General features: G+C 45.2%; 1 protein-coding gene across 1 annotated transcript in view; it reads right to left on the bottom strand.

The window, feature by feature from the left end:
• LOC128454056 (receptor-type tyrosine-protein phosphatase F-like) overlaps positions 1-24,087 on the bottom strand; it is a 156,225-nt gene that overhangs the window by 11,687 nt on the left and 120,451 nt on the right. Inside the window, 5 exon segments of the mRNA XM_053437215.1 lie at positions 4,615-4,790; positions 5,076-5,199; positions 8,728-8,825; positions 14,088-14,200; positions 17,844-17,989. Coding sequence (XP_053293190.1) covers positions 4,615-4,790; positions 5,076-5,199; positions 8,728-8,825; positions 14,088-14,200; positions 17,844-17,989 — 657 coding nt within the window.

The raw sequence follows: 24,087 nt of genomic DNA, 5'->3' as shown, positions 1-24,087 counted from the left end.
CTGTGATCATTTTCAATGAATTAATTGTCAGGTGGTTTGCAAAGCCTTTGTGATTTATGCTTTTTGGGGCATTTGTGAGGATTGGCCTCTGCATAGTGGAGGCAGACGTGTCTCAAAGCCAGTTCTGGTCTGGGGTGATGGGACAGCAGGTTCAGCCACCTGGCTCCATATGAGCAGAAAACACATTTATCTGTTGAGATCCTCCAAACACTGGCACTTACTCCACTGTGTGTGTTAGAGAGTGACACACTGGCCTTTGCTACAATCTTTTTTTGACTCGTTGTGGTTGGCACGGCTTAATTGGCCACAGTCCCTACTCAGATATCTGCAAAGAGACCTTTTTCACCACAGTGATGAAATGGACGCCTGGCTGTCTCTGAAGTTTGGCTCCGGTCGACGGTAAAAATGTCTTTGCTGGAAACAAGCACACAACTGTGCTTCATTTGGATGTTTTTACACCTAATTCCATAGTTTCTCATAAGGTGAGGAAGTTTGAGTCGAGTGGCATCATTATCTGAACACTCTGCACAGCCGGATGAGCTCTGTTAAGTCTTCTGGGTTCAGAGCATATCCATGTATATGTCTTAAACACCAAACGGCATGGTGGTACAGTGGGTAACACTGGATCTGGAAGAATCAAACTGGTCCATAGGTGTGACTGAGTGTGAATGTGTGTTTGTCTCTGTGTGTTGGCCCTGCGACCGGTCCAACCCCCTCACAGGATAAGAGGTATAGACAGAGGATGGTCTTAAACACTTTTGGAGCTTCCATTCTTTCCCCTACAGATCTACTCTGAATAGATCTACTCTTTATACGCTCAAATCCAATTTGTCCGTGTAGAAAGTGGACGAATGCAGGCCCAGTTCTAATGTCAGGATTTCTGGGACAAGGACCTGCTGCTATCGATTCGGATCACATGAGGGGAAGAGATGCGATGCGGGTAAGCTAATCATATCCATACTGCAGCACTGAGCTGACATTTGGAAGGACCTTGGCTGTCTCGGCGAGCTGCTGCAAATCGACAGACACAATGCGCTGAAATTCACCCTTCATATTTCACCCTTCATATTTCACCTCGTCCGGTGACAAGCCTCCATTCAGAGGCAGATGGAGACATTGCAGGGGAAACTCAATTGACTGATAGGGGACCGCTCGCAGTACAAACATATGGATTAGCAGTCACCCCAGTAATGAATATCTCTGCGCAGTCTGAGGTTGGGTGGCATAACCTCCCTCGGAAACACACAAACACACAAACACACACACAGATTCTGCTTTGAACTTCTCACGTGTCATCACCTGGCTTTCTGCAGGATGCACAGATGATATGCACACACACACACACACACACACACACACACACACACACACACACACACACACACACATTTAGAGACACACGCCTCTATCATCGTGAGGACACTCATTGACATCATCCATTCCCTCGCACCGACCTGAACCCGAAAATCAAATCTTCACCCTCAAAATGCCCTTTGAGAAATTGCGGAAAAACAAAATTGTGAAATGTTCCCACTGGAAGGTCTGTAATTCAAACTGGTCCCCACAAAGATAGAAGTTCAGGTTCTTGGGACACAACACACACATAAGTGAGTAATATATTTGGTCTCATTTCAAGTTCTGACCTTTTAGGGGTTTTACTAACTTGTTATGATAGCACTGAAATCATCCTTCTTCCGGATCTTATCATGTTTGTCAAGCTCCTGCTCTGTTTGGCCCGAGACATCAGTCTGCCTGGGTGGTGGGAGGTTGACTCACTCACCATATGTGTGTGTGTCTGTGTGTTTGTGTGAGAGAGGGAGGATGTGTATTTATGGAAAGGGCCGGGACAAAATAGCAGGAATCCCTGAAAATGCAGCAATAACTGATGTTCTGTAATTATCTTATTAAATGACTTCTCATTATCAACTTGCAAACATTATTTGTTTGATGTAATTTGCATTTTGATAGCATTGCTCCTCTTCTTTAGTAATTATTAAATAATGTAATTTTCAACACAGAGTCAATTTAATCATTTCAATTCACTGTTTGTTGAATCGCATTACGCTAATTGACATTCAACTACACAATTACTCTTCAGAATAATGGATATTGTGAGTTTAATTAATATAGACTTTTGTTTAAAGAGTAATATAATGTACATATTGTAATAATTTACAAAAACGTTTAGCTACTAGCGTTAATTTATTTTATTTACAGTAGAATAAATATCAGCGATGAAACTAGAGACTGTTTTAAAGGATTAAAAACAGAGTTAGTCACCAGCTTCTGGTTTGGAACTGCTGCTGCCGCTACGCCTCGTGAAATGATGTCACATGAAAGATTTCAAAGTACTCAGATATAAGTTGGCAAAAATGTTTCCGCCCCCAGCAGCAGCAGGGCAGATTTGGTTCTTTGAGTCACTCTCCATAGTCCCGGAGAGCCAATTGATTTTCAGAAGTGTGTAGGAAGTAGGGGACAGGCCGGGCAAATGTTTTCATTTCAAGTCTCCTCCGTGTTCTGGAGGGTTCCATCGTTTTGTGCCCGTGGAAAGATGTGTGCGGCTGTGACTCTGGGATCGAAGCACGAGCGCTCGGTCCTGCCACTCACACACATTACAGACTGTACACAGAGGGATGAGAGGAGGCTGTATCCTCACTGAGATTCACTGAACGTGTAATAAAGGTCGTCCTATCTGGCCCTGCAGGTATTCTCAAAGGTGCCACTAAATGAGCTCTGCTCCAACAAAGACTCATAATTTGACTTATTGATTGATATCATCAATAACTAAAAAAAAAATTAAGCTGAAGATTGTTTCTTGAAGGATTTTGAATCTTAACTTGACACTGGGTTTTTTATTTATTAACTCACTTTAAAGGAAACTCAACTTTAGGTAAAGATTTTTCTCCCGACATAAAAAAATCAATTTCTAAGACTCTGGAAATTAAATCTTTTATTTACAATCTCTATTACTTCCACGTCTTATTCTGGGGACTGTCTTCCATCAGGGAACCGTATGCACTCACTAATAATGCACCACACACTGGCAGGGACCCACGCTGATTTATTACCTCCAAGGAATTCATGAACACGGTTTTGTTGGTGGTAATTAAAAATTATTTTGAATCTCAAGTCGCCCGTGTGCTCCTTTTTTAAAATCTGCTTTTATTAACTTGAATGTATTTTAGGATCACACGTGTTATTGGGTGACAATACTCTAAACTCCAACTTCAGAGTTTTCATTATAGCTTTCAAGAGCCAGATTCAGAGAGTGCACACAGACACACTCCAGATTTATAAAACTTTGGCACGGTGCTGCAAAGCATAATATGTAACAATCACGTTTTGAACTCTCTGTGCAATTATCTAAATAATGAATGAAAGATAATGTGCATTATTATGAGCCTCTCAATATAAATACAATGTTATATGCATTGAACCATCTCCATACTCTCAGTAGAGGGTATGTGAGTGTTGTCATCACATGCAAGGTTGCAGTGGTTAACTCAAACAAGTAATGGGGGGGGGGGGGGGAGATACTAAAAAAGCTATTTGTGCAATTTTAGTTGGCAACAGATTGAGAAGGAGTTCATGGAGAAGTTTTTAGAGATTGCTGGAGAAGAGAAGCAACATGAAGCGATACTGTCCACAGACAACCACAACATTCTTTGAAGTGTTTGTGACTTTGATCAGGCTGACAAATCCTGCTTTAAAGTAGGGCTGGGGGTCTGGATGCCTCCAGGCTTTGTTGGGTCTAACGTTACTCCTCTGCTGTCGAGCTACATCAATATATACACACCATGTCAGGAAACTCAATTTCTGGCCATATTTCAACTCTCAGTGACTCAAATTGTCTAATATGTCACTGTACTGTCGACTTCAATGGTCTTAAGTTCTACATGAAAGTAAATTTGTTTTTCCTTCTTTTGTTGCAGCTGTCCTCATTCACTGCAGCCTCCTGGTGTTCGGGCTGAGTAACAAGGTAAAGGATGTTGTATCTCATGCAAGGTGACATAAAATAATACCTTTTTTTATCATCATCTGCAGAGAGCAAGTTTGTTTTGGTGACATTTCCACGACAGGAAATGTATTTCTGGTTTTTCTTTCTTTCGCTAGTTGATTACCAATCTCACAAAATCCAGACCTATCACCAGGGCGCTGGAGAAAAAGGTCTGGCTGCATCGTTTTATCATTCTGCTCTAAGGAAACAAAAAACCCAACCTCGCTTGTTTGTATTTCTTTCACCAATTACAGTCTGAGGTGACGCTAATCCCAGGACGCAGGAGAGATGCCCCTGTAAATAGTGTCGGGGAGGAACTCGTTTAAGTGGAACATTTACAGGGAGGGGAACACTGTCAGTAAAATGGCTAATTCACTGCAAGGAAAATGGTGTAAAAGATGCTTTTCTACTGAGTAACTGCATAATCCAAATGTGTTGGTTGCTGGTTCTGAGGGGATCTCATTGTTTACCCCTATCAAAGGGGATTTTGAGTAAGTTTCTCAATAATAAATTATGCAGTAATCATTCATATGTTGTTATTGTTGATAAATAATGTAAGTAAATCATTTGAGTGTGTGCAAATCAATAAATGAGTGCATCAAGGGGTCTCTGCTTACCCGTGACTTCTCCTCGAGTCTCGTCATCATGACTATGGTGTTGGATCTCTGCTCCCAGACCATCCTCCAGAAGTCGCTGAGTGTCTCTGGCAGAGGCCCCTGTGTGGCGATGTAGGCATTCTGCTTCCTGTAGCCGTCGATGTAGTTGGAGTTGATGTAGTCACTGCCTGGAACAGCTGCGACAAAAAACACACAGGGCGTATATCACATATGGTACACAGTACGGTTATTTGATCTGATAATATTGAACTGGTGGTGAGTACTTTTACGCTCATTGAACAGACAATCGGGCTCTGAATGGTATTTTCCGATCAAATCAAAACACTCTGTATCAAAGGGAAGTGGGCGCACGGGAGATTTCTGAGCAGCGGCTGCTTTTCACACACAGTGTCCTTGGAACCGGTGGAGGAGGCCTCCGTCAATGGCCGCCTGAGGGGTTAAGTGGTTACATGAGCTCTTACCGTCAACGGAGGTGAGCACCACTCTGGAGTGGTCGTAGGCGATGACGTTTGCATAGCGATTCTTTGGCTTGTTGACTTCCATGTTGGAGTTCTCCCAGGTAAACTGCTGGCCGGGATCAATGGACTGTGAGGGCGGGCGGGGATGAATAGAGGGGGAGCAAACAGAGAAGATGGAGAGAGGACGATTATAAGAGAGTGAGTGGACAGAGAGAGACACAGAGCAAAAAAAAGAAAAGAAGAAGCAAGGGGTAAGATTAAAAAAGCACAAAGGGAGGCTCTTGTGTTTAACACTGGTGGAAGGGATGGGACAAAATTACACCGCTGTCTGCTGTCACCACTTCTAAAGCAGGACAACAAAGCCTTTAAAACGTGTCCCCCCAACGTGTCCCTTCAAAAGCCACAGAGGAGGGCTACAGGTAAGTGGTTTTAAATTGTGTGGGACACTGTGCCCCGGCTGAAGCCATCAGTTAACAAAGTGCCATATTGCTACACGGCGTCTGCTGTTGGTGCATTAGCAGGTTAATTATTTGCACGGCACTCGATGTCTTGAATGCTAATGAGGCAGAAATATAAGAGCACTCGTGTTTTTTTACGCTCTCACATCGTCTCCATCAATTGAGCCGAGAGAGCCCGATGAATTCCTCCAGCTTCCAAACCAACATTATGAGAACGAAATTAGGTTTAAGCAGTTGCAGGCAACCGCGAATACTTATTCTGTCCCTTTAGGATATAGTCCTACTGAATTACACGATTCTCCAAAGTCACATGCCTGACTGCTCGCGGTAACCACTGTTCTTCTCATACTGTTTTCTGTCTTTTCTCATTTTTCCTTTCCTTATGCTCTATTTTTGTTTCACCAACTCCCTTACAGCTCCTCTCTGCTTTTAACCCTTTCCATCTGATGTCATTTGTCTCTCGGGCTAAGACGACAGCCGACTGCATACCTATCGATCTAGGGGGAGATATGTGACGGCCTCCCATCTCTCGGCTCAATAAAGTCACAGTCTCTTGTTATTCTCTATCGATCTCCACTGGCTCACACCGGAACCTTGTCCACTAATTCCCCCGGACCTTTTGACTCGCAAATCCAGCAGGACTCGGAACGACTCCTTTTGGAACTCTTTCACTTACTTGATGTGGCTGAGGCACTACATTAATTATTAGAGATGATTGTTTTTTGTCAAAGCTTGACAGATAAAACATAATAATTATTATAAGTGGATAAAGGATCGAATAAAGGGATCAAGGTGAGGTCCGGGGAGAATTCAGAGCCATGTTATGATCAGTGAACCAGCACTATTAATGGTGTTGTCCTGGTCTTGTTGGTTTGCCCGTCTATAACAAGATAGAGTCACGCACAGCAACGTGGCCTCAATACTATTGTACAACAGCAGTGCTCATTAATTTATCCTACAGAGTACAGTGACCATCAATAAGCGGTTTTAGATCTGACTATTTAAGTTACCAGAGAAAGCCGTGTATCTGCTATTTGACTTTGAAACAAGATGTGAAAAATGTGTATGAGTGCTCATATTCAGGAAACAGCTCCAAATTGCTCAGTGGAGAGAGTCATGCGGGCATAGGCCTATTGCTGCTGATGAGCTCGGCACTGCCAATTTCTCTGTCCATGCCTGCCAGCGTGAAGAGAAAGATTAAATTTGCAGTCAAAACGTGTCATATCCATATGAGAGCTCGGTGAACACAGCGGGGCACACTAGCCCGATGACAACTAGCAAACAAGTAAGGTAGAGGTGGTAGGAGGAGTAGAGAAGCAAACGGCAAAGGTATTCTCGCTCGTACACTGGAAATGCTTTCAAATGAATATAATGATGGCGTTATGACGAGTGCAGCGTGATATTGCTTCCCGTCAGGAGGAGCTGCAGCAGGCCTGATTGACAAATCCTGCTCATTACCCAGTGTGCACATGGCTCAGTGTGCTACGGACTGGCGTTGGTGCTATAGGAAGTGTCAGGCCGACTGAAACATCAGGGAGACGTAGTGGTGCAGCCTCGACAAATTCCGAAGCCATGATGGTAAAGCACGGCGGGAGCAGCCGGGCGAACGTGAGTGTGACAAAGCACCATGAGCTCAGCCACAGCGCCTTGTTTGGCGCGGGGACGGGTGACCATCTGCCGGGCATGGAGGGGGTCTTCCCTGGCTCGGAATGACTGGTGCACGGAGGGAAAGGGGCCAAGCTGGTGGCCTGCAGTCAGACAAGCCACTTCTCTGGCTTGATTCGTTTACACTAACTCAACAGGCCGTGAGGGCAAAGTGCTGGAGAGGCACTGAGCAGCACAACCAAGGCCTAATTGTCTCCCCAGTTAGCTGCTCGTTTCACAGCCAACCACATCAAAAATCATTAAAACAAAGTGCAACTCGCCATACATGGATAAAACATATATTCTAACACGTCTTTCTCAAGCATTATAATGGCCCCTCTCAGATTTGAAGACCAAAGTTTTATTCCGTCTTCATTGATATAAATGGGGTGGATGAAATGATCATATCAGTATAACACAATACAGCTTGACAGCACAACAAACCACATCCTCCATAATGACCATGAAGTTGAATAAGTATCTCTAAAACTAATTTAACAACCTTTGTGAGGGTTGGATTTATGCATGGTGGTTCCGTTAGAGCGCATTAGATTGGAACTGAGAATGTAATCACATCTCAAATCGGAATGAAGGTCTAAATCATGTGCGAGAAAAAGCACAAACATGAATTACTAATAAAATAAAGTACCACTCACAGCTGTAAATGTATTTTTTTTAAGTGCGCAACACTAGTTAAATGATAGAACAGTTATATAAGGCTTTCAGATGGATGTTTTTTTTTTCCCCACAGCACTGGACAGAGCAGAAAGCACAACAGTTATGAAATGTTGGCTAAAGTTTGAGGCTTGTAGTGATGCTCGGGGAAAGGTCACAAGGCCACTAAAATACATTTTCTATTTCTCTCTGGAGTGTGAAATTGCACTGCCAATTTCATACTGTAGCAACACATGCTGGTCACAGACAGAGGCAATCGAGTAACCTTTTAGGTGATGGTGAATATAAAGAAAGATCTACAGTCACTCCAGCTGCCTTGTTTCGATCCATCAATCTAAGGGATAGACTTGATCAGACACAACGGATCCAACGATCACAGCAAATAAATAAAAGACGCCCCCTTGTTTTTCTGCATTCAGGGATGCCTCGTCTCTTGATCTGGCCTCGCTTTAGTCCCCACACCAACCATGTGCCACTTTAAATGCAAATTTGCTCCCTTTTTTGGAGGAAGAACACTGACAAGAGATAATCCCTCACAGAGCTGCATCGCAGAGACCGCCTGTGAAATAACATTCTTCGGGGAAACATCAGGACGCACACAGATTGCTTAAGCAACTCGCCACCTGCTAGTTTTGTGAAAAAGCATCTTGCAGCATTTAATGTAAGTGTTGGTTTCCTGGTGGGATCGGTAATAGAGCTGTAAAAATGACTGAAGAATGTCTGCGAAAGACGTCTTCTATAATCCATTTGAATACATGCATATGGGATCAAAGAGACATAAACACAAAATGTCCTCCCAGACACAATAACAAAGAAACACATTTATACGCTTTGCTAGACACTGATACGCTATGAGCATAATAGCACACGGCTCTTACCTCATACTCCTGGGAAAAACGGAGGCCGTCGTTCGCCTTGAGTCGCTCGATGTGGTCGGACAGGTCAGCGACAGTGATGGGCGGGTGCTCCCTCATTCCTGGGAGAGGAAGAGGAGGAAGAAGAGGAGGGAAAAGGACAAAGAGGAGAGTGAGACCAGGCTGTTCCTCCTACATTAGACATTCACACTGACACACACAAACATTGGTTGGACCACAGGGTGAGTGAGGCTGCCGGTGGGACCATGAGGTGGCTGTATAACAGTGAGGAGAGTGCACTTTGTTCAACAATGCATGAAGAGAGGGAGAGGAGAGAGAGAGGGAGAGAGAGAGAGGACACAGGTTGAAACAGGCTGGTGACATTTGGTGATATCGTCATGCTAAGTGAGGAGGACAGAGGTGGGGCTGGCTCTGCGATGCACATGAGTGACTGGGTGAGCATGCTCCTGGAAGGAAGCAGGAGGCAGACATCTCTTGACTCCACAACGCTCAATCGGTGGCAGAGGTGGGATCAGAGCAAGAACCCACAAGTCTCTACAAATCAGTCACACTGTCACTTCCCAGGGAAAAGGAAAAAAAAGTCACTGGTCACCAGCCAAAACTCATTTCTTTGAAAATCCCTGTCCCTACAATAGACTATCTTTCGGCCCAGCCTGGAGCGCTTGGGCTGGATTAATTTCAAACAACCCCCCCCCCCCCCCCCCCCCCCCCTCTCTGCCGCTCTCGAGATTCCTCATCGCCGGGTTATTGGATGATTTATTGCTAATCTACCGACACAAATTCCCCCTGTGCCTCTGAACTTGGCAAGGCTCGGTGCTTAAACGGATTGCCGGGAACTTGCCTTATGTGTAAAAAGTTAACTGTATGACACGCATGAAGACGCCCCCAAGTTATACATGGAGCATCATTAACCTAACATAAAGCCTTGAAGTCACACAGAGATCAGGATAACACTTTAAAAAAGTGGAAATATTAACATTAGTGCCTTTGGCTGAGCGCTTCTGTGAGGTCACGGGTCACGCTTTTAGACTAGCCAGCGCTGAAAGCTCATTATAGCCGCAATGCTAATGGCTAATGCTCGGTAACTACAGCCACTGCACAAAATGAGACCTGACCAATTAGATTAATTTAATACTATCGCATGGGGGCACAAAAGAGCACATTCACATTAGTGTGTATGTGTTTGTTCGGCCAGGTCTTTTATAACCACGTTGTATGCTAAATGGCGAGTGAAGTCATAGATAACAAGGCTAATGTACAGCGAGTGTAACTGTCCGTATTGCTCAACCATCCGTGAAGCCATCTAGTCTTGTGCATTCGCACCAAATAGGTGTTGAGGGAAGTTCACGGCCTAGAGTGGACCTCGCTGCATCCTTGAAGTGCCAGAGGCATCAAGCTTGTGGGCTTGTGATGTCTGTCAGGATTGCGACATGGGAATGGGATCGGGGGTGAGTGAGAGAGGAGAGACTGCATGTGTGGGAAATACACAGTAGGTGAGAGAGCAGACTAACTTGGAGTGTTGGGGCAACGATGCGAGCTGGGACCTGTGGAGAGAGGAGAGTGAAGGAAGGAGGAAGAAGAACACTCAATCAATGGGGACGGCTCAGGATCAGACCAGGGCCTCACAAAATCCGCAAATAACCTATAAAAGCTGGTTTGCAGCTATTAGTGTTCGCTCTCTTAGGACAGTTCAAGCAGTGTATATAAGGCTGTGACACAGACACGCATACAAAGCTTGGATTTGTATGAGTCTTTTTCACCTTGTGAGACTAAGAGAGAGCCTTCATAGCTAAATGTGGCTAGTGGAGTATTTGGGTGTTTTTTTCCATGGCAAGATAAAAGCACAAAACCTAACAGGAGGTCAAAATGAGGAAAGGTGTGGTCCGAGCCGAGAGTACAAAGGAGTAAAGTCCACTGAGTACACATGGGTCAGCACGTCCCCACAAGTGCACTTTGTCCTGCATCCATGACTCCTGCTAATCTTTATCTCCTCATGACGTGATCCAGTCATCTGTCAGGTATTTTTATTATCTTATATCTATGATAGTAGCTATGTGTATTTTTTAACGCTTGGCTGCACCTCAATGACCTTTAGATGGGATAACACATCCGATGCAAGATGGTCTCTCATCACAGAGGGCAGTTTGGGTGATCGTTTTACCTTTTGACTCCAAATTTGACTAATCTGGTTGTTTATTTCGAGCCTGTATTACCATCTGATTGGCTGCATTATTTGCTCCATTGAACTTGGTGGGTACAACCTTATTTTCACTGAATGAAATGATGCCCAACACTACGACCCAGGTTACGAGAGCGGAAATTCCTTTTGAAATGCTCCCCTGGGAATACTTACTGCAAATTGCCCCATGCTGTAAATGGCCCTGCACGCTTTATCTGAAGCGTTCAAATACATAGTGATCCTAGTTAGGTATTTGGAAAAAAAAATCTGATCCAGGTCCGGGAAGGAAGAATCATTTATTTATAAAACAACATAACTGCTGCTGGAGAGCCAGAAGCTACAGCCCAGGTCTGTTTAAAGGATAATTCTGGTATTTCTACACCAGGGTCAAAAATAATAAATCTGTCTGGGTCTAAATACTATAAATAATTAATGAGGAAAAAGAAATGTTTTGAATGAGCTGAATATTTAGTTATAACCTCAAAAAGACAGCAATTTAAAAGTGCTCTGATATGTTTAGATTTTAGAGTCTGGATTCCTCGAGATAAATGTGAGTCTCGTTCAGGCAGAAATCTCATGAGAGTTGAGATTTTGCAGGAAACTCACTATGTAAACGTGAGAGAGAGTTACAGAGGGCAGGCTGCGACAGAGCAGAGTAACAACACTGAGTTCGAGGAGGCGTAGCTTACTGCTGTTGGAAAAAAGACTGACCACAAAGTTTGCAAAGCTTTCACAGGCTTATTTTGGTCCATAGGGACATGTTGAAGTTGTGGCTACTTGTGCAACAGGTCCATACACTACACCTTTGTTACCATCATGTTTGCAGTGTTTCCACCACTGCCAGTCAAACAGGAGAAGAAATCCAACACTAAAGCACTTACTCCTGGAGGAAAGTGCGGTTTCAAGAGCAGAGAGAAGTGCGGCAGGCCCAGTGGAGGTAATGTTATTAGCTTAAGATATTCTGTTGACATGGCATCAGTACTTTGACGTGGACAAATGCCCCAGGGGATTACATTACAGCCGCTTCGCAGTTTCCATATATAGTGGTCCTGCTCAATAAAACATTTTTATCCCTATTAATCATTTACATCCAGCAATGGGGAAATAGAGCTCACGTTTAAAGTACCAGAAATACCCCTTAACAAAACCAACATGCTGGAGACAAGAGCTACAATCTGCCGGAGCACTTAACAACAATCAGAATCCGAGCAGACATGTTCACCTGCTGCGGGCGAATCAAAGTGAGAGAGGAGCGAGAGACAGAGGGACGGCCTGTTCAATATTCACTCAGCTCAGTCTCAGACATGAGATTTTTCATAGTCACAAAACAGGAAGGTGGACAGGGGTGAGAAAGAAAGAGATAAATGTTGACGTGTGAAGACAGAGAGCAGAACAGAGAGAGAGAGAGAGAGAGAGAGAGAGAGAGAGGGAGATGAAGAGAGAGGGAGAGAGAGAGAGAGGGAGACAGAGAGGGAGAGAGAGAAAGATTACCCTACAGGGAGAAATGGAAGACAAAAGAGGAAAGAGGTGGAGTGGGAGGATGGAAGAACAGGCCTCCTTTAGAGCTGCAGCATTGCTTAATTCCTTTGCAGGGGTTCAAAGGGGTTGTGTGTGTCTGTGTGGTTGTGTGTGTGTGTGTGTGTGTGTGTGTGTACGTTGAATGGGATCTTTAAACACACAGAAGTGCACAGACGCTTGTGTGCGCCGGGGTTGACATTTTCTCTCAGCTCCATTGTTCCCTCTGCCTGGCTCACCTTGACATCGGAGGCAGCAGGACTCATTACCAGCTGGGTGGAATGAAAGGAGCTCATGGAGGAGGGAGGAGCGAGGACCGGGGGGAGGGAGGAGGAGGGAGGAGATCGGGAGGAAAAATGAAGAAGGCTGATGCTGAGGCGGACAGCCCCCCCCCCCTCCATCACCTCCACCAGAACCCGCCCCACTTCAATAACGCACGCGTTTGGAATCTGAATCATTCGGCCGGACTCCACTGATTCTGATCAGAGCTGAATATGATGGTGAACACGATTCGTTTATTTTCTCTCCTATCAACCCATTTTTCTTTTGTGTGTTTTTTTTTGAGAACTGGTCGGATTTCTTTAGCCCACGGAGAAATAACAAAATAAGCAGGACACATAAATTGCACACAGCAACATCTGTTACAAGGCACTAATAAACAAGAGACCCGTCTAGAGAAAGAGGAGAGGAAGGCAGGTGTTCATTGCCGAAGCAGATTGCTTCTGGAGAAGCTGTTTAGAGTTTAGATGAAAAAAGAAAATGAAATGTCCAACCATTAAAAAAAAGGGTGAAAATAAAATATATTAAGGAACACTATTATAGTTACGAGTCACCTTTAGAAATCATCTGTTTTTAAATTACTGCCTGATGAATTTCACGTAGCGATTGTGTTTTCAAATCCCTCGTCACAAAGGCAGAGTACTTTTTTATTCATTTTTATGAAAGAACCGTCGAGTGAACCTGAACTCTTCTCCAACACTGCTCTGATTAAAATTCACAAACTGAGAGTACACAGTCACACATTTCAACAAACATGCCCAGTACAGCAAACTTTTCTCACTCGCTCTCCCATGGACATATATACAGGTTCATGGGAGGTTAACTCTGCATTCACGTCCTGCCTGAGCTACTGTTATTATGAGTTTCCAAAGTTGCAATCATAATAACCGGTCAAGGCAGATGGCCGCCCACACTGAGTCCGGTTCAGTTCGAGCTTTTCTTCCTGTTTAAGGGCTAGCTTTTCATCTCCATTGTTGCCAAGTGTTTGCTCAGAACAGTTGGGTTTCTCTGTTATACTGAGAGCTCTCAACATTACCGTGCAAAGTGCCTTGACTAGTGAAGCGTTAACATCAATTTCCAAGTCCTAATTAGGGCTGGGAAACAATATATATATATCCGTGTTGGCACTTGCTTCAAGTACATATATGCCTCACTGTTGTTCAGTGTCATTTCATTTTAATGTAAAGTCAACCACACAATCAGCTCTTTAATCACAAACTGTCTTGGTGATGAACACAGTCCTGAAGATGGGACTTTCTCCCGTCCCTACCATCAATCCCATATAACCTAAATTCAGCAAGAGTTCATTTCTCAGGGGCAGTTGAGGGAAAGCTTAGCAAACTGGACCATGCATAGATAGAGCTATGATTGTTAGACCATCGTTTGTTACCTGGGGTCTGGTAGTTGAGTCTTCTCATCTCCACGGGGTCGGAGGAATTGGGCAGCAGGGAGTCCTTCACCCCACCTGAGTGGTCGTCTTTGGGTAGAGGTGACGCCCGTTTCCTGTGGTAGCAAAAACAGGAAGTACAACGTTGAGGACACTGTGGCGAGACAAGCTAATTGCTCAATACAGGGGCGGTAACATGGCCGTCAACATTCAAAATTTACTAACTGAGAATAAATTCATGTTTCTTCTAATTGGTTGGAAAACAAGACCAACGTCTTCACTGTGCTGCACACTTGATGAGGTTAATTGCATAGTTAATGGTTCTCAAAAATTATTTTCTGAGGACCAGCAATTCAAGAGACAGTAGGTAGCAGGGCATTTCCCCCCCCATTAGTTTGCCAACTGGAGTTTAATGTGTTTGAAGAAACGCCATCATTTTCCTGGAGTGGGCTAAGTTGAGTTTGTTTGTTGCTGGATAGGTGACAGCTGCTGTGTGGGAATGTGTACTTGAGCGTGTGTGTGTTTGTGTGTAGCAAAGATCTCAAAGTGTGATTTTCTTTGCTGGGTGTGTGTGTGTGTGTGTGTGTGTGTGTGTGTGCGAATAACCACACATTGTGTTTACTGGCTTTCCAGATTGAGAGGAAAGATGCTGTAATTAGCTCATCAGCTGGGTGGCACAACACTGGGTAATTAGACTGGTTCTGCAGCACCTGCACTGCCAGGCCTGGCCCGGCTCAGTCTAACATAGCACAGACACGAGAGTACAGCTCGGCCTGGCTCAGCTCAGTCGGCCGTGAGTCTGTCCATCGGGTGGAGAGGGGGTATAGAGAACCCATCCTGCCTTTAGTCGGATGTTCAGACAGGCAGCATCTGTTGACATACACACACAGATGTACGCTTTCCCACCTCTCTCACTTACAGCTGCAGACTCACACAGATACAGCTGCAGACTCACACACGCCTCCTGACTGCAAAAGGAAATGGGCGGAAGAAAGCAGCAGGGTGCCCTGTGGAAATTTCACAACTCATTGCACTCCATTTGCAAGTGGCGAGCGTGGGTTTTTAGGAAGGAGCGGGGGCCTCCTGTTTGAAACCCAGCGTGGTGAGAACACATAAAGCTGGGGGTGCACACGCAGCCTTAACCTGGTCCACCTCAGCCATCGGGGCCCTGGGCCTCTCTGCCACCTGTTAACTTTTGCAGCAAAGGCTTAAGCTAATGCTAGCAGCGTGACGGCTAATCTATGACAAGCATCTCTTCCTCTCCAGCCGAGAGCTGAGCCAGACCGTATCCGGTTCTCCCACTGCTGGTGCTGGGGGGTAGCTGCGTGTGTGTGTGTGTGTGTGTGTGTGCGTACGTGTGTGGAAAATGTGGGCATCTGGGATCTGTTCTCCACAACCCTCATCTCTAACTCTCCCCCAATCAGATGCCAATCTACGTGACACTTCAGTGCTGGATTTAAGTAAACATAGCAGCCTTCTCAATGGGATTATTCTCCTCGGGCTCGAAGTGAGGGTTAAGACGTGTAAGAATGTAAGTACACACAGACTTATACACAGTGTGTGTGCCGTACGGGGAGCACTTAATGAGGGTAGGACAGGGCCCTTTGTTAAGACTCCTGCTATGAGGAAGCAGGCGGGGGGGGGAGGCTAAAAGTGGAGGAATGGGTCTCGGTGGAAAATGTCAGCTTAAGAGATGGGAACATTTCTTTTTCAGCAGTTTCCTCATCTGGCATTTACTCCACAATGGCCCTTTCAGCAGCAGGTGATGCCTTGGCATATTCAGATGGGGCCAATCTTGAAGGGGTGCGCTGACACTGGCTGGATAATGAAACACAGCACGGAGTCAAACCATGGCAGACAGGACGATCTGAGGGGGAACACTGGCACTAGATGTGGAACATGCACTGCTACACAGACGTGACCTGGGGTTCCTTTAACCCCAGTTATCAAAGGGTGCAGAGTCAGTTGCTCCTCGTGTAATTCTTGTAAAATGGGGCAAATCAGATCAGGCAGAACAGTTTGAAGACGTGCCCTTGTTTTTATATTTGAGTGATTATTTTTTTTGGAAGAATAATTGAAGGAGAGAGAGGAAACTGACTCTGCAACCATTAAGGGCTGGTGGACACCAACAACTTTACAACACAAATGAAGGGGTCTTGGGTGGTGGTGGTGGAGGGGGGGATGAAGTTGTGACTGACATAACAGTAACAGTACCCACCTTTCCTGTTTGCTGCTTTCATAGAGGACAAAAAGAAGGGGGTGGGGGGGTTAATATGTAATTCTTTCTCACATGGACCGATAACTTCCTCACTTTATGCTCTTCTGACTCTGTGCTATTTTCAGAAGGTTGAATTTACTTCCTCCAGAAATGTAAACCACAGCATAGAAAAGTTATCCTAATAATTATTGGAGACTTTCTGAACACAACCTCGTGATGACTGCGGTTGGTGCTGGTGAATATGCAGGTAGCAATAACAATCCAAGCTGAGAGAGTGATTATTCCTTTGCACATTTGCTGCCAGTCCACTGTGACAAGGGCACACAGCCACCTCCCACAGTTCCTTCTGTCAATCTGTGTCTGTGTGGAGAAAGGGCTTCCAAACAGAGGACGTGCTATTCAGCAGTGAGCTGTCTCCAGACCTATTATTAACCAGTCCCTTTTCTCAGTCTGCTGGTGATGGCAGCCACACGGCTGTCTGCGAGGCTGTGGATGGCAGGCTGGAGGCTCGTGTGATGGGAAATGGGACATTTTGTAACGGTGCCATTAAGAGAAGATATGCAGGTGGGACTTAATCAGGAGGAAGTCCAGAGGTAAATAATGGCTTACATGTAGGTAATAGATTCCTAAAATGGTATTTTTTATAGTGTCTAAAACCCATTATGTTATCGTTAATGAGGTGATATCAACATAAACAACTGTTTTATACCAACAAGCCCAAATAATGGATGGTTGTATTTAGGTCTGCAACAAATGATTATTTTCATCTTTTATATATCAATTTATCATTTGGTCTATACATTTATCTTGTTTTGTTTATTTTGAGAAGTCACCTTGACATTTTATCAGCAGCAGCTACAAATTATTTCAAATTTTTTGTTAATAAATGACTTAAATAATTATTCAGTTATCAAAATAACAAAGAAGATATTAACCAACTGAATAATGAAGCATTTGCTGTATTATTTTAGATGTATAATAATATCATTTGTCTGTGAATCCCCAGTTCTTTGTCTGTTTGTGTGTCAGCTGCACACGGGCACCTGAGGAGCTTTTAAGAGATACAGCTCGAGCTCTTAGCTAAGCCCTCTGTTGCAGCCTTCTGTTTGTTACCTAAAATGACCAGTGGGGTTGGCTGAAGCACACTTCCCACTCCAACCTAAAAGTTACCGACAGCCGAGCTATACTTTTCATTAAGAGGTCAATGTCAGCTGCCTTTCCAGCTGACACCTCATATAGTAGTTCTGTTAAAGAACAGCCAACTGGGGCCAGAATCCTTCAGGGAGAAATGAGAGTTTTCTGAAAGACAAATCAATTCGCCTTTGGCTCCTTTGCAATTACACCGTATATTATTGTAAGGAAATTGGATGTTACAGTGTGGTGTGTGAGCAGCCTGGTGCGAGGGGCAGAGGGGAGCATGTCTCATTATTATTCCTGATGCAACTAAAAGAAATTTACAATCACACGTGTCGCTGCAGCTCGACCTCAAACAAACACAGAGAGGAATAAGTGAGGAATGACACATGGGCCCAGCCTCTTACTTCTTAAAGAGCAGGATGGCGATGACGATGATGACGATGAGGACCACGGCCAACACTGGGCCCATGACCCACAACATCTCAGGCTGCTCGCTCAGACTGGCTGGGACTTGGATCGGGTCTGAGTAGGGACTGGCTGAAAACGTCATCTGGGAGGAGACAGAAAACAGAAGGCATGAGACACTGTATAGTTTTTAATTGTAAAGGAACCATATGAGGTCATTTATGGTATAAAAATTTTGCAGTTTTGATTTGATTAGGTAAAGAACTGCTGGTTCTTAATACTAGAACACAACCTCCTGCTCACTTATATATCTAAACGAGAGAAAAACACAACAATTTATCCCAAAAATGTAATAATAGACATTTATTTCACAGGATCTTCTGTACCTGTAACAATGCTGGAAAAAATTGTATTTCCTGCCCCCGGAAAACGGAGTTATTTCATGTTAATAATAGAGCCCGGTTCATGGTTGCTGCAGAACAATACATAAAACTGTCGAGAAAACACAAAGGACTCCTTCCCAAAAACAATAAGCACCTCGGCTAATGACGTTATTATTATGTTTCTATTAAAGCCTTGCATGACATTAGAGGAAACTGCGACTGCTGCTGACAGAGCAAGTGAGAGACAGGAGAACCAGAGAGGTAGAGACGGAGAGAGGATTAGTGTGCATGTCCCTTGGCCGCTGAGATAAATGGGGGCACAGGAGAGGACTCATCTCTTCTTCATTAGTGTTCACACCGTGACGGAAGAGGAGGAGGAGAAGGAGGAGGTGACTGTGAGGGTGCGTTTCCACCTTGGCTGTAAATTAGACATCTCCCCCGCTCCTTCATCTACAAATGACGGTGCGGGGGGGGGGAGGCAGGGGTGTGCAAGTGTGTATCCGAAGAGTGGGTGCACGAGGCAACGCAGCCAGTGTGGCGTTTAAAAAAAAAAAGTGTTCTGAAAGAAGAGGGAGTCCAACTGGGGGAGAGCAAGGTGACAGGTAAAAAAAAGAAAGAGGGAGGTGCGAGGCATCTGTCGTTTAGAGCTCAGCGTGCCTCCTATTGAACGACGATGGGAGATGTAGATTCGGGGGGTGTGTGTGTGTGCGGAGGGGCATGGGTGACAGATCGCAGCCCTCGAAGGGAATTGGGCTCACAGCATGCAGCGGGAGTGGCGGGGCGGCAGGCAGCAGTAATCCGGATCATTAGCCGCACAGCAGCCCGCTCCTCGGCACACAGGCAGATATTAATTAGAAAGATAAGCTGTGATGAGCTCAAAGACCCCTGCACTCTGTCACATAGTTGTGTTATCTCTCTACTACTCTTGGGCAAGTGGCAGACATTTTTTAATGGTACAGCATGTCTCAATCATGTACATGCAAACCGGCACACTCTGCAGGAGGCACGGACGCAAGATAACTCGAGTGAGAGAATGAAAAGTTTCACATTGGTATCATAAAGCAGTAGTTTACAGCTGCAGTAGTTTTCCAGTTGTCTTTTACACACACAAATACACTCATCAGGCACATTAGACCAGTTCTCTCGGGATCTGCGTGCCTCCGGGAGGAACCCATTATCTAAGAACAAAGAGAGAGGACACCGCGGTGGGACGACACCACAAGGCTTCCTGTTCCTTCGGGACGGCCCAAAAAAGGCTGCAGGATGTGGCCCTGCTGGGAATCCTGGGAAAAGAGAGAAAGTTTTTTTCTTCTTCTTCTCCCGTCGTAACAAATGACTGCAGCTGTGCTTTCAGAGAGGAATATGGGGCGGACGGGCGAGAGGAGAGGGCCCGGCAAAGAGAGAGAGGGCTTTTTGTCTGTTGGTCACGGAGAAGTACTGGGATCATCCATTTGAACGGCTCTAATATCTGATAAAAGCTCAGTCACGCAGCTCCGAATGCTTCTGCCCTCGCAGGGCGGCATCACAGTGGAGCGATGGTGCAGTGATGGAATGTGTGAGGTTGGGAGTGAGTCAGAGAAAGTGAGAGACATTAAAGTAACGGTTATATGTGTGTGTGTGTGTGTGTATTTTTGTGTACAGTAAGCACGTGGGCAGGTTGTGTGTATGAGAAGCAGAGTCGGCTGCGTGTTGATAAAATACCTGGATTCCTTCAGTTCAGAGGACAACAAATATAAAATCTCTTTAAAATACCGATAGAGCAGAGAACTGAATATAAAAGATTGAGGTCATTCTGCCTCGAACATTTACTGCAAGGTGTCACTCAGACAACAAAAAGTGATGACAGATCTCTTTTTAGAGTTTTGCATTATCTCTGACCTTTAACATTTTTTATAATATTTTTTAAGCAACTTCATTTAAACAGGCTTCACAAAGGAAGTGAATTAAATTGTTATGACCTATAAAACAACCCCGTCCATGATGAGAAGAGGAGAGAAATGAGCGTTCGGGCTCCAATTGAGATCTACCACTGTTAAGCAGATGCTGTATATTCAAAGCATTGTGCGTGAATGATAGTAAAAACGTATTTGCATGTGTAAGGAAGCGTGCGCATCTGTCAGTGAAGGAAAGAAAAGGTGTGTGACTATGTGTTAAGACTAAACAAATGTGTGTAGGAGTGTGTGTGTTTGTGTGTGTGTGTGTGTGTGTGTGTGTGTGTGTGTGTGTGTGTGTGTGTGTGTGAGGATACACAAAACACCAGCTTTTCTGAGCCTTTTTCTCCAGCTGCTCTGAAACTCCAGAGTGTTTGTGTTTGTCGGGGTCGCAGCGGCTCAGAGTCGTGTGCGTACAGGTGGGTTGAAAGTGTTTGTCTGAGGCACAGTAAGAGAACAGGAGATGGAGAAGGAGAGAAAAAGAGTAAGAGAGAGAGAGAGAGAGAGAGAGAGTGTGGGTGATGAGAGATGGCAAAGAGTGACGAGACAGAGAGGCAGAGAGAGAGAGAGAGGCTGAGGCAGAGGTGTTGTGGTAGCAGCAGTATTTCAAGTCTGCTATCTGGCCCGTGGGCTACACAACTTCCCCAGTCATCCACTGCGCCGCTGTCCCCTGAGCATAGGATCCGCGATGTGCAGAACAGGCACATTAGTTTCAACATGCCTCTGACCTCAAGCGCACGTCTCTCCCAAAAAAGGCTTGAATTAGCCGCAGGGATGTGCGCCAGACAAACACACAAAAAAAGCATGCAAGGATTCCATTATGTATCTGCTGTTGTCTCTGCCTCCACAGGGAGGCCGAGGAGCCAACGTCCTCATCGGTGCTCAACGTAGGCAAAGGGAAGGGGAGGAAGAGAAAGCAGAGGTGGAAAAGCTGAATGGGAAAGATGGTGTGTGTGTTTGTGTGTGTGTGCGAAGAACAGAAATGTAGCTGCCGGGTCTAGTAGTCTATCCTGTAGGATGACCATTCTCCCTCACACTCCTGCACTTCTCTCTTCCTCCCTTTCTCTCTGCTCCATTTTATCCGAACATGTCCTCCTTTTCCAGATACTGCTCTCCTCCCTCCTCGGCTGTCTGAATACAAAGCAGCCCAGATATCTCGAGGCATAACTAGAGGGAGAAGCCTCCAGGAGGAAGTGACAGAGCAGGTTGAACAGAGGATCCTGTCAATGTTGCCTATTTTTTTTTACCACCCTTGGAGAAAGGTTGGGCTTGAAGAAAACACAACCATGATGCCCATTGATATTGTTTGTCAAAGGCTTTTACATTTAGGATGAGCCAGTTAAGGGTGTTTCTGAGCCCAGGGCACCGACAGACATTAGAGCCACTAAGCCAAATCTTGTTGAGAATGAGTTGAATATAAATTCCTGGACAACGATACAAAAGGAAAACGTTGGTGAACACATCTGAACACTCTCTGTTTTTCCCGGTTCCTCTCCGTTCGCCCCACTCTCACCTCGTCCTTATCAAAAGAAAAGCACACATAGGCACAAATCTACCCTTCTTCCACAAGTTCACTCTCTCTCTCATCCCGGCTTCACACGCTGGACGGGACACAAGACAAAACAATCTCTTGCTTCCCTCTCTTCCTCTCTCCAGCACCACCCTCCCCTTCGTCTCACATCACACAATATTTCATGCTACCTCCCTCCCTCACTCTCTTCTTGCATTAAACGATACTGTTTATACACACCCAGCATCTATCATCCCATTTCACACTTCCCCCGGCTTGTTTATCTGCCTTGGGTGCTGGGGAGACATGAAGGCACACTCACTGTTTCTTTCTCTCTCTCTCATCCCCCCTTTGCCTTCCTTTCCTTCTCTTCCTCCCTCCAACCACTGCTGGCTGCTTGTGGCCATTGATATACGAGGGCTTATTAAACCCTGGCGGTCGTTTTGATCTGCGCTGGGGGAGTTTGGGTGGTGGCGAAGAAGTGCAGTAAAGACACAAGTCATTTACTCCACTACTTCTTGTCTCATTCTCCCGGGTGTTGAAGATCCTGCTCGAGGCAGCTTCTGGCGACTGCTCGGTCTCCCAGCTCGCTGTTTTACCTTCTGTACTCGTTTGTGTTTGGTAATAAATGTTTGCAAGTGCCGTGTTGGGGGTGACAAACACAAACACTGCTGTGGTATCTGAGATTCCCAAAGAGTGCGTGTTGGGGGAATTTGTGCAGCAATCAATGAAATCCTGCCTGAAGTTGCCACATCGAGAGCTAAGTACATTTTGATGTAGAACAAAAAAAATGGTTATTGGGAGAAATGAGAGAATTAATCTGTTTACATGCACTTTAATAATCTTGCTACTGTAAATGATGTGGTTATTATACTGTATGCAGCACTTATTGGATTTCATCCCATCTCCCAGAGTATTTTTGAACCAACCAAGTTTAATTTCTCTGATCTGTCGTTCAATGGGAGTTCTCTAGTTTTACTTCCTTTAAACATAGATGCAATGGTCTTGGGTGTGGAGGCACTACTACAAGCTAGGACCCCTCTTTCAATCCTTGTAACAGCATCTCCCTCTATCTTATGGTTTGTCCAGCAAATTATGATAATTTAATACCTTGTGTTAAACTCTAAACTGGGGCTGCAAAGATCTGTACAAAAAAGGAAATCACGATTTTCTCCAGGGTTTTTCTCCTGGGATCATTTTTATTCACGCATCCATTACACAAACTTGTCTCTGTTTTTCCTCTCTGTCATTTGCTATTTCTCACTTGGTCTATTTCATGGCTGGTTTTCTGCCATCAGCATCACATGGGGGAACAGCATGTTGTCATTGGTGGAGGGAGAAAGCTAAGATAACGTAGCATTACGGGGTATTTTAGGTTCTTTGGAGAGTGGCATTTGTTTTAATGCAGCTTTTGCCTCTAATTCAAATGCAGCAGAATCTTCCTTATACAAGATAACACATAAAGGTGTTATTAGAGATCAAGATTTTAATGAGCTGCTTTCTCGGAAACCAGGAGTGTTGTTTACACGAAGTTGATTAAATTGGGTCACTGCATAGCACCCAGCGCCGCCGATAACCAGGTTACTGAAGTGAAGGTAAACACACGGACTGACTCACTGAGCGAAGCCTGATTAATCCGAGTGATTAGGTTTAAAGGTGGGAGGGTGCTGCACAGTTTAAGGAGGGGGAGAACACAGAAAGAAGACAAATGGTGAGCGCCGCTGATCCAACACGGTGCGTCTGGCAGGTGCAGGAACAGTGTTGTGCTGCAATGGGGTTTAAGCATCTCCTTTGAAGTGGAGTGTATCATGGCTGCCCACTGTAGCCCCCTTCGCACCTCCCTAACCCACTCAGAGTGAAGGAGTGGGGGATTAGGGGGAGAGGGTGGGGGGTAGGGGGGGGGGGGGGGGCTGGTGGTGGCTTTAGAGACATTTAAAGCAGCATTTCAAGGGAATCAGGCCTGCTTTACAGACTCCCTAGGCCCTGTAACCAGGCCCTCGTCCTCCTCTTAACTCCAGCCGCACTAATCAATCTCCTCTGCTCTCTTCACGGTGGAGAAAGATGGAGGGAGAGGGAGAGCGAGAGCGAGAGCGAGAGAGACACACAGATAAGCACAGAGCGAGCGGAAGAAAAATAAAGAGAGAGAGAGCGAAGTGGAAAGAAATAGGTGAAATGTCTGGGATTTGGCTTCGGACACGGAGCACTCGCTCTCTCTCCCTCTGTGGCTGCCCAGGGCCCAGCTACTGAATATGCATGTCCGGGGTAGCGGAGGAGCCCAGAGCAATCGCAGAGTCTCATTCTCCGTGCACTGAAGTTTACCCCTGACCATCCAATGGAGAGCCGGGCCTGCGTGTTATTGCTGTTTGATGAGTGTATGAGGCCTCCACTTAGAAAGCCAAGAGTCTTGTATAAGCATTGT

Source organism: Pleuronectes platessa, chromosome 13, assembly GCF_947347685.1.
Source record: "Pleuronectes platessa chromosome 13, fPlePla1.1, whole genome shotgun sequence".
NCBI lineage: Eukaryota > Metazoa > Chordata > Actinopteri > Pleuronectiformes > Pleuronectidae > Pleuronectes > Pleuronectes platessa.
Note: the sequence above shows the minus strand (reverse complement) of the source record. Positions and strands in the feature narration are given on the sequence as shown.